Below are 20,616 nucleotides of genomic sequence, written 5' to 3'. Positions count from 1 at the left end.
CACAGTAGTGTGCAATGCTAAAGTGTCACAATGCATGTACTTACTTTGTTTGTTCTGAAATATTCTAACTAGCATCATCAACTGTGACTCTACATCTATATACTGAAGCAAGAAGATTTAGGGTAATGTATAAACAACAGGAATGTTATGTACAGTATACGTCTAATTCTATATGTAACGTTTTTGTTGTCTTAAATTGCTCTCCGCTCTACGTTCGTTCTACAAGAATTTGTTCCAACTATGAAAAATATTAGTAATTGTATACATGACAGATTTAGTGCCTAATTGTATTCTCTACCAGTCGCCACTAACCGTCGCTCTAGACAGAGTATTTTACCAACATGCAACGATGTATGTATGCAACTATAATGTATTTATAATTATAAAATACGTATAGTATAATATACTGACTAATAATATACTATAAGGTGATATATAATGTAATTATGTATGTATATTCAGAGTTACCTAGAAAAGTGCAAAGGATTCTTCCATACAAAGGGAATAAGGAAGAATCTTGCTTGCCCCGTGTTAAGTAAGTAACCTACCTGTTCTCACTGCTCCGTCGCAAACATCCATCTTGTACATATATTCCTAAGTGACAAGTACATACAATTATTGTGTACAATGGACTACTATGAGTTACCCAATAGTATTTTAGAAAGGCTTCCTATCCAAAAAAAGTAATATATCTCTGTATAAGCTTTATGTTTATTTTATTATTAGTTTTTGAATAGGCATTTCTGTCGGTTTATAAATAAATTATTATTTATTTTTTACAATAATTAATAATAAGGTACTTAGTAAATAGTTAGGTAACATTTAAACTGCACAAAGGGTATATATGCTTGAATTTGTTTGTTAAACGGAAAAGACAATAAATACATTGATATGTTTATTAAAAAGTCAGTATGCGTACAACAGAACATGTTATTTTATGATTTTATTTTTGCGTAGTATTCATATAGAATAAGCGTTAAAAATATAATTTGTGGCACATGCGACTTGTGCACACATTTTTACAATTACCACAATAATAAATTATTATTATTATTATGTAAAATATAATGTCTCTATTTAGAAACAACGATATAAAAGGACATTACAAAACAAAATATTTAAACATAATTAATTCAATAGAAAATTATTTGGTTAAAAATAAATTCTTTGTAAACGAAATCCTTATTTGCTATTCAACCTATATCTACGTAAATTAGCACTGGTTGAAATATCACGGCCACTATAATATAGCCTCTCATAAATTTATTTTGCATAAATCTTTGTTTAAACTATTATAAATTGTCATTTGATGCTGGCAAGAACTACATCTAGTTGGTATAACTAATTCATACAATACAAAAATTTCAACTAAATTACTATATTTTATTTTCTACTTAATATCTAGACATTTAGATATGAATAGTTATAAAAATCATGTTAGTTTATAATATGGCATTATATTTGCACTAAAACAGTTTCCACAATACCGTTACAATAATACCTACGTTTACTATTTTTTTTACAACACATTGTACTTTAACATTGAGAATATAAATGCAATAATGACATTACTTACGTCTACACATTTTATTCAGCATAAAGACATTCGACATTGAAAAACTATACCAATGAAGAAAAACTTTGAATATCTTTCCAAAATCATTTAGAAGCAATTTATTATGAAATTGTTTTAAGAGTGACGAAAACATGCAATTCTTCTTATGCATTATTTATTTGTTAGAATTTATTGTTTTGGCCATGTATAAAATATTCTAAATTAGTATATCTCTAATTTGTAAAATATTAAATATAATTCATGTTATTCGTTTCATTATCAAACCTTCTACATGTGAAAGAATTTAAAAAATTAGGTGAGTATTTTATTATTGTAAACCGTTATTTAATAAAGAAAATTATAGGTATATATTTTTTTCTCTTTACAATATTAATTTAGATAAATTAATAAGTAACTAGTAACATTGAGTACTACAGAATTCACCTTACCCACACGTGCTTCTTCTTTTCACTAGATCAGAATAATTCTTAACGTTTCAACGAATTCTATCTGGATGTTTTCGGTATTGGTTTCGGTATCTTTCGCATGTAACTCTCGTCCTGGTATTCGAGAGAGCACGGTTTCAATAATTCTTGACCTCCTTGGTGAATCCATTTGTTTGACACTAGAAATTACGACAAATGAGTCAGTTTCCGTTTATGTCACAATTTGTACATTAAAATTTAATCAATCCTTCTAGAGGCCCATAAAGTTCTATAAGTATGAAAATGTCAAAAAATATAAAATTTAAAGAAAATTATTTTTTTCTAATGGAGTCCCCATTACCCAAAAATATCTAATTTTTTCTTAAGATTATTAAGATTTTTTTAAAGTCTCAGTTTTTCAAATTGTGACATTGAGTAAATAGTAACCCCATTAGTGATTAACAATATGTCGTATCAGGTAGTCTGGAACCTTCTCGTGATCCCTGGAAACTATGGTAAGTAATCCTAGTGAATATATCTCGATAGGCTAATTGACTAGATTTTCAGATGCTCATCTTATCATCTTTAACAGGTGCGGCATCAGTGCAAAATTTATTTATTTAGTGAGTACAAAATTCCATTGTCATCAATTAAGTAAACCATGAGTTATAATTTTTTATTAAAACTAGTTACTTCTTTATATTGTATGGGGATTGAAATTGATATGTTTTAGTTTAGTGCCTACTTCAAATTCTAATGGTCGTCATTACAATTTGAAGTACTATACTAAAACTGCTACAGCAATATAATCGTATATTGTAGCAATTGTGTTATACTTATTTATATTAATTTATTTTTTACCCCATTTAGAGCCGCGCAAGACGGGACAAGCGGCATGGCGCGTCGAGAGATCGCCTTCGCCGGATGGATGAAGGTTCATCCAGAATAGCGCCGCGCCCTTTATCGGGAACACACTCAGACCGAGCCGCGTGAACACTGTGGCGCCACCTTGAGCCACCTCCGACATCTAAATTAGGTAAAACATTTATGAACACCAATAACATGTACTTCATAAAAACCTTACAGATATAATTTATTACTATTATTTATTTATACTAGTTGAATCACGTAGCGCTGCCCTTGTGGAATACAGCCTATGTTATGTACATTGATACCGTAGCTTAACATAATAAATTTTTATAATCGAACAAGTATATTTTGAGTTTATCCATTACATACCAAAAAAATACAACGTAATTTTACCTCTGTATACTATTTCGTACTATAGATATTTTACTCTCAAAGGTATTCAAACCATTCGATGTAATGAATCTAAAGTATATAATTTGTATATTAATTATTTATAGTGTATATTAATTTAATTGATGAAACATTTTTACAGCATACACCATAACATAACAATGATAACATAAACAGCACTTTATTATCAGATATAAAGAAAACGATAAGACCCAAGAAAATACAAAAAGGCAAATTATACCAAATTCATGGAACATTCACAACATAAGTTAAATTAATAAATCATCTACTACACAGCATATAACTATTACGATTTAGTTAAGTTAAATTACTTATATGGTGCAATACTAACATAAAACAGCACTGTTGCGATCCTGTTTCCGCTAAACTTCCTGAATGCGTTTTCTTGCTTCTGAAAGAAGGGAAAGGTTCTATAAATCTATGCATAATGTCAAGTGGAGTTTACACTATGTTGGTCCCGTGATCTACTATCATTTTTTTTCAGACGAATGCTGTTGTCCTCATATTGCCATTACAGCTTCACCGGACGATACGCGCCCCCGAGTGCAGATGACATCCAAACCGGCGGAAGGACTTATGGAGCGGCTGAAGACTAAGCCTAACCCGCCTTACGGATATCACTTCAGTCTGAGGGCACCGCTAGGGGTTCGAACTTCAGCTCAAGCCGTCATAATTTCGATCTCCGTTTGTATTGGAGGATGGGATCGGATTTAGATCCAATAAATATTTATAAAAACTCACTCACTCTACGGTAATCAAAAATAAAATATTAAATGAATCTAAGATTTCAAGCAAACCCAACGAAAAATAGGTACGTCAAACATTGAGTTAAATACGACGCATTTATTCGTAATATATTAAGTTATTAGAAATTATATTGTTGAGTTATACTTACCCGAGCAAAATCAAAATGCGGTTCGTAATGGCCTCCAATTCCATAATTGACGACCTGTAACAACGATGGTGAATAATATTGTAGTATACAATATGTCCTAAAACTTGACGATAAAACTGAAGCAAGAGACAAAACGAGTCATCACAGCTATCAGTAAAATAGAAATAAATTAAAAAATCATCACCATATTATGATAATTTTCTAGTTTTCTTTAATATCTATAGTTTTGCAATCACACGGTCAAGATATTTTTTTATTTTTCTGATAGCTGTAATGACTTGTGCTATCTCTCGCTTCTGGTTTATCGTCGACTTTTGGATCAGCCTGTATAAATAATATTTAATGTATTTGTACCAAAGAAGAATAACTAAATCATGATTAAAATGGCAACTGTTAAAAATAATAACAAACTAGTTATTAGCTGCAAATTCATTTGCTTTTTCGAGATAAAATACAGGCTGTCTTTCCTCATGATACAATCCATATTCATATCAAATTTCATTAATACCCATTAAGCTGTTTAATTTTGAAACAGTACAACAGATAGTCAAATACCTTCACATATATAATATTAGAATGGATGTGTGTTACTTGTTTTTCTTAGCATTATACCTATTTAAGTAAATCCAAAACATAAACCGGATTTCACTTTTTTACATAATTAATAAGGTACCAACAATAGAATAAACTCTAAAATAAAAAACATCTAAATTGTACTTTCAATAAATTAAACTAAGGTTCATATAGCAATGTGATCCATGTTTTTATAGTAATTGAGATGAATGACCCATCATTTGATTTAATCGAAATTGAATATTTATAAGCAGTTCTATGTTTGGTTGAACGACTGTAGATAAACATTTAAAATGCCAATTTAAATTGACCAAACGACTGTAGGCATTCAAAAATATTATTTAGAATTTCATAATGGAAATTTTAGATGCAATTTCTATTCTAACTAGTGTCGATAAACTTTAGTCATAATAAATAGTAAGACAAATAAATAAATAACCCTAGAGCCCCATTGTATAAAACTATTTGGTTTTAAAATAAGTAGAAATTATACCATGCCATGTACAACATTTATTTACAGAAATAGATACGAGCTGAGTTTTTGTAAGTTCTTCTCATCTCGAAATCATTCAAACTGACGGTAGATTTGACATATCACGAGTCTGTAATAGACCTACATGAATAAAGATATTTTGAAATTGAATTTGCCATGGTACAAACGGATATACCTATACAAATACAAATAGTTCTGATTGTTGTCAAATTTGGATCTCTTAAAAAATATCTTAGCATTTTAATAGGCCCCTATACTATACCAAATAATAAATATATATATTATATAATTTGGTTCAGGCAAGTTAATATATATACATATTCTATATACCTTAAGGGCTAACATATACAGAAAATAAAAATACTGACCTGCAATTCCTCAGCTGTGTCCATACTGAGGCCGGTGATATCAGCGACGCGCTGAGATATCTTCGAGACGACGTCGGATTCCTCGTCGCGGAGCCAACCAGACTTGCTTATTCTGTAGTTGGCTGGCACCAGCTCACCAGTACGAGGGTCATGTACCACAGCGCGCTTGAACTGTAGAGTTATATATAAGGTCGTATATATATATTTAACTAGAATGAGATTTGTATTTTGTTTAATTACGAATGAGATTATAAGAGAGAGGTTTTTATTCAATAAAATAATTTGAGAATATGAATGGCAAAATGCCTTAAGAATTTAATTATATTAATATAATGACATAAAATAAGAATAATATTGACATACAATGACTAAACGATGATATATAATGATTTTTAAATTGTATAATGTTATATGCTAACTACAATTCTGTAATTATTTACAGAAGCATAATTATTAATATAAAATACGCAGTCTTTAGGTACATACGGCGGAATGTGTGAAACTATATGTACAAATTCTATAACCATTATGCACACCACATTTCTCGCAAACAAACCTTTCATTTCATAGCACACTCTAATCGTGAGTGGCATCCGTCGCTTATACATAGGTATATATATGAACGGCAGCACAGACATAATGGTATCATATAACTGCCATAGTATCCCTCAAACGGTGCCATTCCGCACCACTAAAATATGACTGTGTATCCACTAATTTCATTCTTATCTCTCCACAGAAATACAGTGAATAAAGCTAGCAGTTTGACTGCTGAAATAGTCGAGATATAACATTTTAGTCCTGCCGAATGGCAACGCGTGAGTGGTATCAGTTCTGCCATCAGTTTATTCCAATTACAATACATTACATTCCAATACAAAAAGACAAAATTTCCCTCCAAGACGACTTTAGTCTATCTCGGTATACTATAAGCTCTCCGTCGGTATATGTTGTCTAATAAATTAGAAAAGGCCAATCGTACAAAATTTAAACTGACTTATTTCGCATCATCTATATCTTCACAGTTTTTTTCATATTATATTTCATATGTTACCTATATATTGACTGCTTTGATACACTAATTTTATCTATGCGGAACTAATTTAAAATCCAATCAATATGCATATTATTCAGAACTATAGCATATTCTATTACTCACCCTCGGTTTAGCCAATGACTTTATATATTCTATCTCATCATCACTCATTACCTCGTGGAACACAACTACGTCGGGGTTCAAGTATATTATTTCCATTTTCACTCGCGCTAGTTTAAGAAAAGGGTGGTTTTCTGTAAGGTAGCGACAATGTAAGCTGAAAACAAAATACTATTTATTACATCTAGAAATAAACTGTGATATACTATTACCACTAAACGAAACAGATAGTTGTAATAAAAAAAAAGTAACAAAAAAACAACATACTCTTTGGTGAAGTAGCTTGGTAAATACATGTCACCGCGACATAGAGATTCGTAGTTCATTCTGTCTTTTTGATATTCAGTCAACTCCGCCATATACTCAGAATTTTTTTCTTTGGTATCTTCTCCGATATCCTATTGAAGATATAACACTAATCTTTATATAAATAAATATATATATATTTATATGCATATATAAGCGAATTAATTCTGAGCGGATGTACTTATTTAGTAATTTCTTTTTCTATTAGGTTAGTAATTGTCAGGGCTCGAAGATGGAGAAATCATACGAAAACATGAAAATTAAGATAAATTGGGTAAATTTAGACAAATATTCGAATAGGAGATTTTATTTAATTTACTTTATTAATACATCGGTGTGTGGCTTAATATTAAACTAATTTAAAGTTCATTTTATTATCTATATTTTTGTGCGATTCGCTTACCCCCCTACGCCTTCGTTTCTGTTTTACATCTTCTTCCTCTATATCTTTCATGTAATGCGGTATGTTGCCACTGGCGCGCGTATGATTGGGATCGAGCTTCAATAACTTTTTGGTCCAATCTAGTGCAGTTTTAACGTCACCTGTAACAGTCACCAATTCCAAACATATACATAATATATTTATTTAGAAGCACAAACATTCAAGCAATGTATTACATTACAAGCAAAAAAAAAATTTATACCTAATGTATCTTACATTAGGTATTAATTTTTTTTTCTTTAATAAAGCTTACAATATACATTATTATATTTAATACAGAGTACATGTGAATTAGGTTTACATGGTTGTGGATAGTCACTAAATATATCTGGACGGATGGAGGCGTTATGTGTCGGTTATTAAACCCCTTAAAACATGGTTAAATGCAATGATGGCTGGCAGACCGTCATGCTTGTGAACAGATACAAATACATTAGTCTGCTATTAATTGCTGTGACTATTATGTGGGACTCCTTTATTTATTTATACATTATTGACCAATAGAATATTGGTACAAAAAGCGGACTCAATGCTATAGGCATTCTCTACCAGTCAACCTTTGGGAAGTGCAGAGATTGACGGTGGCTTAACATAGGATTTGCAAATTCCATAAATATAAATATTAGACAGATGGTAATGCAAAATTAAATGTTTCAAAGTTGATTCAGCAATCCTCTAGGATTGCTGAATCAACTCTGAACTTCCTCTAGGAACTCGTCAGGAACAGGATCAATTCCTATTATATAATTTTCATTGTTATTAAAGTAATATAATGCATGTCTTACCTATCATATAATGACTAAAACTAATGTACTCCAATATATCGACCTCATCAAAGAGGTATGGTTCATTCTCTTCTTTATATTTCCGTAGGGTCTCCATCATCCATGTGAGAGCGTTTTTATAATCTTTGTCATTATACAGCGATCTACCGAGTTCGTAACAGTCACTTGCTGTCATCGGCGTACTAAAATGTAAATCAAAATGAACCTTAAAACCAGCGGCCGTAGAAGTAAAATATCAGTAACCAATGTTAAACTTGTTAATATCAAATATACAAACAAATGACATTGATAGCGTGGGTAGCATTAAATATGTATTTTGTAAAACCTGTTGTAAAACCACTCTGCTTAAGACCGTTTTCTTAGATGGGTTCAATAAATAACCAGTGATTTGATTATGTTAAATTTAGACTTAAAATGTATCTCCACTAATATATTACTAAAATTATGTGACCGACCGTATATTAGAGAATATTTTAATTCAAGATTAGTATTAAACTCTATACTAATATTATAAAGTGGAAATATAAGCTACATTATCGAGAAACTAGTAAATAAAGCTAGTATTCGATAAATTTCGATATATATTATTATTACTGTGTTGTAATACATTTTATATCAATTTCAGACCACAGACCTGTAAATAACACCATTCAGTAATCCCTCGGACAATTCTCTAACATCGAGGCGGTAGGTGTCCTGTAAACGAATCAGCGCCTGCGCAGCTCCGGACAAGTCTTCCTGACTCGGATATTTCACGTCGTCATAATTTATAGTCACGTTCTTTATATACTCTGTCAAGTAATCGTATTCATAAAACTACTTATTACAAAACAGTACAATGTTATCATTTTCCTAGCATTAGATATACAAAATACAGGAAACAAACTATTGTGTGGGTTTAACTATACTTTTAGTTATACGTGTAGGTACTATGAAAGTCCATAATAAGAGTAAAACTTTGATAATTATAGTAGCTACATTTGAATTATTTAAATTCATATAAATAAGCGAATTTTCTGTATTATTTAAACAGTTAATATCATACTATTAGATATAATTATAAGCCATACCTGTTCCTATTTTAATACTATGTTCTATATCATCTAGATCTGTAGTCAGTCTTTTTATAAGAGTAAAGGCATTAATAGGGTTTCCTAAATAATTTGGGATATCTTTCATCGCCATATCATGTTCTCTTTTGTAGACCATCAAATGTCTGTAACATTAAAATGAATTATTAGTTTTTTTATTAATTTATTCATTTCGTATTATATACAACTTCTGATATTTATACACCCATAGCAAGAGTATGTGCTATTCTATTTTAGATGACTAGGTCTTTTGATTATCTTTATCAAAAAATACTATTAAACTTATAGATAATACAATTCGTCGACAGGCCCGCTCAAGGTATCTTATTGTAAGAGCTCAATTAAGTAAATTAAATAAATCTTTTAATAACAACACATTTTACTTTGTAGTTCTATAGGGCAGCATTTTATGGACCACTACTTTTCAATATTAATGATATACCAGAAATAATAATTATGGCCTGTTATTTATTATTACGTGCGATAATTTTCTTAATTTTTTTAAATAAGTATTATTATTCTATACATAATTTAGTGAATTATGATAGCATATTGAATATGAACAGTACGCCTAAATTGACACAATTCTAATCTTTTCTTCCGGTCTAAAATTATGTGTCATACTAAAACCAACATGGCACATTTCAAGACTTAGGAAGTAAGTAGGTGTATATATAGCATATTATATAAACATATAGCAACGTGACCGTTTTAAAATGTTATAATTTTCCTTAAAACAACCTAACCAAACTTGTTTTTACACCAGTTCAAAATACATGCAAACTGCAGTTCATGAACTTACTTCTTTAAGATTATTAGTCTTTTTTCTTCCTTATCTACATAATCATCTAAATCGTCTATGATCCTTTTGTGCGTCTCCAGGAGCGGTTCCATCTCTGATATAGCGGTGAATAATTCGGCTCTCGCAAATAGTACATATGACAAGAGTATACAACATATTACAGGAAACATATTATTTACTTTAGGAACCATTTCGTAAAACTGAAACAATAAATATATATTTTGTTAATTATACCTACTAGTGGTCGACGGTCGACCATAATTAATTTATTCTCAATTAGATACATGCGTGCGTGTCAATACATAGTCGTGTATATAATGGTTTTTACTAATTTAATTTATTGTTTAAGCATAATTAATCAAATTTCATACTCCTCCGTCCGCGCAATTTTCGTACAAAGGGGTACAAAGTTTTCGTTTCACGTATTAATATAATGACTATTAATTAATAGAATAACTGTATGTATCTTAAGAAATATGACTAACTAACATAAATATGTTCATGACTATATAATCTCAAGTGGAATAATCAGTGGCATTGTTAATTATTAACGTTGTAATACACGTAAACGTAATTAAGTTTGATTGTTCTCGATGGTTTTTATTACCAGATATATTTGGAAAAATAAATTGACAGTAAAACCCTGTAACTAAACATACTTTTTGCGATTGTATTTTTTTTGCATTATGGAAACATAATACACATATGCACTTCTTTTGTTAACGACAGACAAAGCTGTTGAGTTCATTCCCATTCATTCTTTACAGATTTGAAAAAACCGGTATACCGTTATTTTCCAAACTATATGACAATGTTATCGATGCAATATGTAATATTATACAGACTTGCTAAGAGGGTTAAAAGTTTATATGGAACATACTAATTTTGATCTTAAGGAAAGTTGTTGTGTGAAAAAAAAATTGTTTTGAAGCTTTTGGTACATACCAAAGTTATTTTAGTTCAGTCATATCTAACATAAATATAGGAAATAAATAGAGAGCTAAGTAATGGCCTCGAACAGATAAAACCGTGATGAAATCCTAATAACCCTTGCAATAAAATTGAAATAATGCAATACAAATTATTATAACCTTATGAATTACAGATTCAGTGCATAATTAACATAAGGGTTTACGAAATTCTCACGGAACCTATTACCACGGAATATATGTGAATATTTTTTTCTTTCCATACGTTCATATTTTCAAAGGCGACAATAATGAACGCCAAAATAATAATCAATAAGCCGCGTGAATAAATAATTAAATTAATTGTATAATCCTCCAACATTTTTATTTTATGTAATAGGAATATACATATATAATAACAATAAAGCAAATTACCCAACAAGTAGGTGGTAATCGCCTATATTTTAACCAATGACACTCGTAATCGAAACATCACAAATTCATTGCCATTCCGGAAGGCCCAAGATATTATGGCTTCATATTCAGTAATTTCACTTCCTTACCATAGCCCACAACCGAAGCACAGCATTTGCTTTCTAAGAAGATGCTTTGTGGCTAAAATACAGAGACTGTGGTATCGACAAAGATGAATGTTTACAAAGTCTATGCCAATTAATTTCATGGAATCGTAACTTCTAGAATAAAAGTAATAAACAAATACTATCTACCATCTACCAATGTTTACAACATTTGCACAAACGATACGTATCTACTTATTATATTAATTATGCTGTACAGTTACAGTTGGAATGTAACTTATGTTTTTCCAGAAATTTCTAGTGGGCGACGATAACATTAAGAGCATGTTACCTACCTCGTCAGAATGAATATTTATTTATAATAATTTAAATTAAGTTATTTCATTTATTTATTAACTGAAATAAATTAGATCGTTGTATTTCTGGAAGTTTCCTAGTAGGGGCGATAACATTAACACGTACGTTATCAGAATAAACATTTCTTTATAATATTTTCAATAAAATTATTTTATTGATTAATTAATTGAAAAAAATTATTTTATTAGGTCGATTATTTTTAATAGTTACGGAAATCGGAACATGTGTGTTCCTCTAGATTATTCTAGATTGTGAACGTGACATATGAAGCGTACACATCCCGGCACAGTTGCGACTGGTGGCAATATCAATTATTTTTAATGATAAACAATGAGTGATATTTAGAGCGTACACTGAAATGACCGGTAGACTTAAATATATATGGTAACCTATTTGTAGAAAACTATTAATTGAAAAAAGTCTCGTCACTTCGTTTGAATTCTCTTGTTTCCAATGAAAACCAATATATAAAAATGTATTCCTTGTATGTAATTATTAAGCTTTTATAATATATTTGTGTTATGTATAAAATAAAACTGGGTATACTACAATAACGCATAAAGTACAAACGATTGGAGTCAAAAACTTTGAATTTTAAATCTAGGTTTCATTTATGACAAAAGCTTCTACAGCGATCGAAATTCACAAAATTCGCAGTGACGGTGAAGTTGCGATTAACAGCTAGTTAAATTTAACTTAACTAGTTAAGCTTTAACTTAATAAAGTTTGATACAAAATTCTGTTTTTGTTATTATTTTCCAACTTACCATATGTACCTATATAAAGTAATAGTAAAGGTCCGAAAAATTCACAAATTAATAAGAAAACAAAAAATTACTAGGTATATTTTATACAGAAAACACCCCGCACATGGTTAGCGATTTGTTTCGGAAACTATGTCACGTATGCGCCACTACAGTATTCAGGAACTGCGTATCGCGACCCGGATGATCGACGCACGAAATATCACTGCTAAAGCGAGTCAAAGACTACAATGATCTCACACTGGAAAGTCACTCACTACACTAGTCACTACGCTGGACGCAGAATCCGCTCTGCTCGGAAGCTAGTTACAATACAAGCCGGTGACCTATCTACAAACGCCAGCTTGGCCCTTGCGGTATAACTAACGCTTCCGTAATTTATGCATACATAATATAAATTAGTATGACAGCGATATAAATATCTATATTTAGCGAAAACCGTGCAAAAACTTGAGCGTTTTGGATATATTTTTAAGCATTATAGTGACTATTGTTCCCAACGATTATTTTTCAGAGTTCATTAACTTACAAATCGGCCATTCAATGGAAATACAACGGTCTTTGACGGTCATTGGTCGTTGACTCTAAAGGAGAGCATAATAACTACCAAATATTGCGCTTATCAAATGATATTTGTACTGTAGTTGAATAGTAATATACGTTCAAGACTGTCAATGGCTACTGGGGTAGTCACAAGCATTATTTTTGTTGAAGAAAACACTACACATTTCGCTGGATATATTTGAATTCAACGTGGCAACCAACTGTCTGTCGGATTAATTTGATTCTATATTGGTGTTGGCGTTTAAGTAATTATTGCAAGTGCTATATTTTGAGTAAAAAAAAACATCAACAAATAAATCCCCCAAATACAACACTATTACTAGAGCTAAGTTAAATATAAGTTTTAACTTTGTTCTAAGCAAAAATAAAGAATAATTCTTAGCGATAAACGGGGGCCAAACCCAAATCCCAGGGGTTGTTCCATTTATTCCATGGTCCGAAATAAACGGGTTACCCACGAGGCAACTCAACCTGCACGCGCCATGTAGTCGACCTGTAGTCAGTTTTGCGTAAACAAGATTGGAACTTCACGACTTTTCGGCGTATGTAGCCACCGCTAGGTCACGCCTCTCTTTACAATAAGACGTAGAGTCGGACAAAGCGGACGCTCAGTAAAAAAAAGGTTTTTATCTAACTTATTCTGTGTCCGAGTTGGGACTTTCAAAGAATGGAATAGGTTGCTAAATGATGGAGCAAATTATATAAAATTGTAGATATGGGGTCGTCTTTAACACAAACACACGACACAACTAGACTATAATTAAAATATGACAGAAAGGCATTTCGTGTCGGGCAGAAATAAATTTACGATCTATGTGATTTATGTCAAATGAGTGAACCACACAGCCACAATGATCTGAAAGAAATGACACTGTAAACTACAATGGTTTTTAAGTTGTTTTTTGATTGAAGGATGAGATAAGGCAGTAAACTTACAGGGCAATGGTTACCCCTTACTATCATGGAACTCAATTTATTGGACATTATGGTCACCATAAAGAAATATACTAAGGATTTGAGGCAATATTAATAGTAACAGAGAAATAGCACCACGTTATGTAACTCCAGTAAAAATATTACATTACGTTACTATATTAAAGTCAGGCAGCCTCCAAAGCCAGAAACTTTATAAGACTATACAAATATGGGAGCAATTCTGTCTGCACAATCAAAATGTTGATATATAATCACAGGCATCAGAAAGTTGCAACACTAAAAAAAATTATCAATAGGTAAATATATTTTTATTACATCTTTTCAAAGTACTCTCCACTAGCCTCTATACAAAGTTTCATGCATCTGAACCAGTTTTCGAAATTTTTTTCCAGTCTGCCGCAGACACCTCGTTTACAGCTTGCTCAAACACTGAGAGCGCATCAACCGGCGAAAATTGTATCCCTTTGAGCTGATTTTTTATTTTTGGGAATAAGAAGTCAGTGTTAGCTCAGGATTGTAAGGAGGATGGCGCAGGAGTTTGACCGGTGTGTTGTCTAGGAAGTCCCTCGTTTTGATTGCGGTGTGGGCAGGCGCATTATCGTGGTGGAGCAGTAGCCCGCGGAGCCCTGTGTTTGGTCGCTTGTTGCTCACAACAGAAAATTCTTCTACCTTGCATTTGGTAGTATACCATTCGGCGTTATGCTTCTTTCTTTGGTTTCGCAAAGGAATTGACACCAAGTAGCCAGTCAAATTGAAAAAGCTCGCGATTAAAATCTTCCCCCCGCTTCTAGGTCGCTTTACTTTGATGACCGTTGATTCGTTTTGAAACACTCAAACCGTCGACTGGCGCTGTGTTTCTGGATCGTATTGACAAATCCAGGATTCATCACCTGTAACGATGTCGTAAACACGCCGAGACGAGCCTGCTTCAAATTTATCTATTATATCATGGCACCATGCCACCCTTGCCTGCTTCTGAATATCGGCGAGGTTTTGCGGCATCCAGCGTAAAACTATCCTCCGCACGCATAGATGCACCTGTAGAATCTCGTGAAGACTTCCTGATCCAATCCGCAGTATATGCTGAATCTCTTAGTATGTAACTCATCTATTATCTTGTATCAAATTTTTCACTGCTGGCATGTTTTCATCCATAACAACGGTCAAGGGACAACCACTTCTTTTTTCATCCCCCAAAATTGGTATAACACGCTTAAATTCATTATACCAACGATACACGGTTGCCTTAGAAGGACCTTCATCCATGAATGCCATTTGAAGTCTATCATACAATTCGTCCAGTTACAGGCAACACTAAAATCGTAAAAAATAATAGCACGAAAATGTTCTCGACGTAAATCCATTTTTCAAAGAAACAGTAATTTTACTTAGCTCTCAAAAAATGTGGAGGGAAGTTTTGAATTTAGAACATACCTATTTTTACTTATAAGTAATATTATTTTTAAATTTTATTAAATAAAAAAAATAACTTGACATCCATGTCTACCGGGGAACCAACATACAGGCCATCTGATCCACATAAAATTGCGGACTTGTCTTGCGGAGACTTGTCTGGACAGTTCATCTGATCACAGCCCTCTTATCTTAACTGTTAGTGTTAACATAATAGTTCGGGAAAGACCAGAAATCATCTGCAATAAAAATACAGACTGGGACTCATAAAGAGAAAAACTTAATGCTGAATATCTCATTAAAGACTACCAACGAAATCGAAGAAGCTACTAAATATATAACAACTATGATCCAGGAAGCTTGCTGGAGAAGTACCCCACATCTAAAATACCAGGAAGCATTTACAAACTGGCCACTCGAAATAAAAAATAAAATTCGCGAGAAACGTCGTTTACCAAGAACTCAGTCCTAAACCAAGATCTACAATTAGACCTCCCAACAAAGCCTGTAACTGTATGAGAGCTTTGGAGGACCATAAAGTATCTTAAAGATAAAAAGGCTCCTGGTTTTGATCTTCTCACCAAAGAAGTGCTATGCCAATTGCCAAAAAAAAGCTGTAATTTTTCTAACCATTCTGTTTAATGGTATAAGAGTTCAGCACTTTCCTGAGCTATGGAAGGTCTCAACCATCACCATGATACACAAACCTGGAAAACCTTCTCAGGAAGCCGCATCCTATAGACCCATTAGCCTCCTTCCAATCTTGTCCCAGCTTTTTGAGAAGATACTTCTGCGAAGAATTCATCCTCAACTTCCACAAAAACAAAATATTCCTGATCACCAGTTCGGTTTCCGGCATCAACACTCAACTGTAGAACAGGTTCACAGGGTCTGTGATAGAATTCGAATGACTCTCGAAAACAAAAAATACTGTTCGGCTGCTTTTCTTGACATACAGCAAGCGTTCGATCGGGTATGGCATGAGGGACTACTGTATAAAATCAGGAATAACCTGTCACACAGTTATTACCTCCTACTAAGATCTTACCTGCTACAAAGACTCTTTCAGGTAAGGGAATCTGGAGAAACATCATCATTCTATGAGATCAAAGCTGGAGTGCCACAGGAGTCAATTCTCGGTCCTATGTTATACCTCAAAAACCTGCCTGTTCTATAGGTTGAAATTTGTCAATGTCTTTTGTTACACGTCCGGGTGTTCGTTCAGGTTTTAGTACAATGGATCATATACAAACATTGGAACAGACAATAGAAAAATATAATGAATTTAATAGACCTTTATACTTGCCATTTATCGACTATAATAAGGCCTTTGATAGCATTAGTCACAACGCTATATGGGCAGCATTGAAAACGTTTGACATTAATGAAAAATACATAAATATTCTGAAATATATATATATGCAAATAGTACTAGTAGAGTAAAATTAGAGACTAGGGGAGATATAATAAAAATCGAAAGGGGAGTCAGACAAGGCGATCCCTTGTCACCTAAATTGTTTATTGCTGTATTGGAAAATATATTTCGGAAATTAAAATGGCAAAGTAAAGGTATAAACATAAATAACTCTTACCTAAGTCATCTCAGATTTGCAGACGATATAGTTGTACTGGCTGAGACACCGAAAGAGTTGCAGACCATGCTAGATATGCTGGATCAAGAAAGTTCCTGCATAGGTCTCGAAACAAATTCGAACAAAACTAAAATAATGACTAATAGCCTAGAAATACCTATCAAAGGAAAAGAACATAAAATTGAATATGTAGACCAGTATATATATTTAGGTAAACAAGTATCATTTAACAAATTAAATAACGACGAAGTAATAGGAAGGAGATGTAATATAACATGGAAAAAAATTTTGGTCACTTAAAGAAATTTTCAAAAGTAACTACCCCATATACATGAAGAAATTAGTTTTTGATACATGCCTTTTGCCCTGTTTAGTATATGCCAGCCAAACATGGATCTTTACAAAAAGAACATCACAAAAAATTTTAACAACACAAAGAGCAATGGAGAGATGTTTACTGGGAATAAGAAAGAAACATAAAGTAAGAAGTGAAAAAATTAGACTGCAAACGAAATTAACCGACGCAGTCAACCATGCCCTGCAACTCAAATGGCAATGGGCAGGTCACATCTCACGTGTTACAGATGGTAGATGGACTATTAAAGCTACAAAATGGAAAGGACCAAAGGGAAATAGGAAAGTTGGAAGACTAATAAGACGGTGGGCTGATGATATTGTAGACTATATAGGAAAAAACGAGACGAGAGAATATTGGAAAAAGATGGAGGAGGCCTTCACCCAAAGAGGGGTCAATATCCACAAATAATATAATTATAATTATAATATAATACTATAATACTAACAAAGAAATAAAAAAAAAAAAAATTACTAACAATTTATTTTTATTTATTTTTTTATTTGTACAAACTTCTGGATGGTTATGGAAATAAAAGGCTTTATTATTATTATGTTATACCACATAAATACAACGGACATTCCGGAAGTGAAAGAAGTCACTATAGCCACCTTTGCGGGTGACACTGCATTGCTAGCTAGTAATAAAATACCTGACAAGGCTTCAACCATTCTCCAGAATGGCCTGGGTCACATCTATAGGTGGTTGCAAAGATGGAAAGTCAAGACCAGCATTACAAAATCTGTCTAAGTCACCTTTACTGTAAAACTAGGAAATTGTCTACCAGTACGATTGGGAGATTATGCTCTACTACATAAGGACAATGTTAAGTATTTTGGATTACACCTTGACCGCCGTTTGAATTGGAGGGAACATATTAAAACCAAGAGAGAAGGCTTAATGATTTGCTTTAAAAACCTTTACTGGCTTATGGGTCGAAATACAAAACTGTCTATTGACAATATACTACTAATTTATAAGTCCATTCTAAAACCTGTATGGACATACGGCTTACAACTTTGGGGAAGTGCGTCAAAGTCAAATATCAAAATCATTCAAAGGGCCCAAAATATTATACTGAGAACAGTATCGGGTGTCCCTTAGTACATCACCAACAACGAAATTCACAAGGAACTTGGCGTACTGACAGTAAAGGAGGAGATCCTCAATTGTAAAGAAAAATATAAAAAGTGACTATGTAAACACCCAAATCAACTGGCTGCTCAATTACTACAAATACATTACACCAAGCGACTAAAAAGAAGTGACATTGTGTAATGTTTGCAGTATGCTTAAGGAGTAGAATCTCCCGCTGGGGTGGACACTCCATTCTTAGATCCCACACCCAAAAAATCTGCTCATAGTTCTGGGACTGATTGCAAATAGAAAGAGTAAAAAAAAATTTTTTAAATAAATTGTAACTGGCCACTCTCACATACATAAAAACATTTTCCCACAATACTTTCTGAGTGACCTGGTATATATATCTAATTGATATGTAAATCCTGATGGTGATAAATATATAAATTATATGATTGTTCCAAGATAAATTCCACAAGATTTGTTAAAAATCAGCAAAGATACAAAACAGGATTTTGGTGTGTAGAAAAATTTATCAGTGTATGTGGTTGTCCAATTGAATATTGAAAGAAAAAAGATAAGTAAAGTTGCTGAAATTAATAGGCCTCTCATTCTAAGGGAGTAATATTAACACACAATAGTATCTTTGGTGGAATATATATTCATGTAAAGCAAAGGTCTACTTATTTCCTATATTGATTAAATAAAGATTTTTTAAAGATAAATCATTAGGAGGTAATATAAATGTTGAAGTTATTATGAAGCATTGTTTTGAAATATTAGCTTGGGAAAAATTAACAATTGTTTCAGGTTTTTGAACATTAAAAGCAGCCTAGTAGTAATAGTTTCTCGAAATACATATTGTTTTTAGTATTAATAAAGAAAGTTTGTAATCACGTTTTTATTTGGGCAATTTAATAAAACAAACAAGTATTTCAGTGTTTTTAAAAATTCTATATGTAATCTGCAAAGCCACAGCGTTCATGTACTCATAATACAAATTAATAATAGTATAATACTCTTCAACGAGAGGTACTCACCGATTACAGTCACCCTTTTAATATTAAATATTTCTTATAATTTGTTCTTGCAAGAAGAATAATGCATTATTTTGTTTTGTCTACATGCCAAGTGCATTTAATTTTTATGGAATATACATGAAAATTTAAACCCATGAAACTTTTATTTGTTCAGTATCAAAATTGTTTTATTCAATACCACAAATATAAATATTTAATACAACAAATTAACTACAAATATACCTACTAAAGAACAAATTTTCCTATATATAATAAAGTACTCTGTGGAACAGATCGACAGACTTATTTCTTTTATGACAAATACAGTCAGTTAAGACTATGTGATCTGTGTAAAATAACTTACAATACTCTGTGATAAAAGGTTTCTTATTCTTTTTTATATATTTTTGATGCCAAATGAAGGAATATTTCCAAATATAAGGAAATTTGTTAGCTATGGAGGAAATTGTCTAAGATAATGAAGGATATTATGTTAGGAAAGCATATTAAAGTGTAGATAAGAAAAAAATTAAAATAGTAAGCTAAATAACAACAATTGAATTGAATCCATTACGAAATGGTCACGTCATATATAGTACTAGCTGTGCTTGCGTTTTCACCCGCATAAAATATATAGTCTAGCCTATATGTTATTCTGATATACGCTATATTACTGTAAAGTTTCTTCAAAATCCGTTCAGTGAAAGAGTTACCAACATCCATCCATACTCACAAACTTTCGCGTTTATTATATTAATAAGATGTTAGTATTAACTGTAATGCTTATATTTATTTATATTTTCTTCAAATTCAGAACTTTGGTAGGGTTTTAGCAAAATTATAGGTGAATTCAAAATATTCTAATGGTAACATTATTTTGACAAAAAAAGTGATAGACTGTCATTTTAAGTCATATG

At 32.0% G+C, this 20,616-nt stretch overlaps 1 protein-coding gene across 3 annotated transcripts; it reads right to left on the bottom strand.

Moving 5' to 3' along the window:
• Positions 1-1,911: 1,911 nt before the first annotated feature.
• On the bottom strand, positions 1,912-19,996 carry LOC131841966 (prolyl 4-hydroxylase subunit alpha-2-like). 3 transcript variants are annotated; one of them, XM_059190385.1, is made up of 13 exons: positions 19,721-19,996; positions 10,173-10,372; positions 9,350-9,495; positions 8,914-9,070; positions 8,280-8,461; positions 7,456-7,595; positions 7,014-7,144; positions 6,750-6,903; positions 5,591-5,761; positions 4,157-4,210; positions 3,593-3,652; positions 2,842-3,007; positions 1,912-2,180 (listed from the first exon to the last, which is right to left on the bottom strand). In XM_059190385.1, exons 2-13 carry the CDS (start codon positions 10,361-10,363, stop codon positions 2,062-2,064), a joined length of 1,671 nt encoding a protein of 556 aa, XP_059046368.1. In that variant the 5' UTR covers positions 10,364-10,372; positions 19,721-19,996; the 3' UTR covers positions 1,912-2,061. The 3 variants fall into 3 exon arrangements, with proteins under 3 accessions (XP_059046368.1, XP_059046366.1, XP_059046367.1); XM_059190383.1 differs by lacking the exon at positions 19,721-19,996 and adding an exon at positions 12,744-13,005; XM_059190384.1 differs by lacking the exon at positions 19,721-19,996 and adding an exon at positions 12,744-13,005 and having other exon boundaries at positions 3,593-3,649.
• Positions 19,997-20,616: the final 620 nt, after the last annotated feature.

Source organism: Achroia grisella, unplaced genomic scaffold, assembly GCF_030625045.1.
Source record: "Achroia grisella isolate CSIRO2021 unplaced genomic scaffold, CSIRO_AGI_Agris_v1 utg204, whole genome shotgun sequence".
NCBI lineage: Eukaryota > Metazoa > Arthropoda > Insecta > Lepidoptera > Pyralidae > Achroia > Achroia grisella.
The sequence above is the reverse complement of the archived record's forward strand: the minus strand, read 5'-3'. Positions and strand labels throughout refer to the sequence as shown.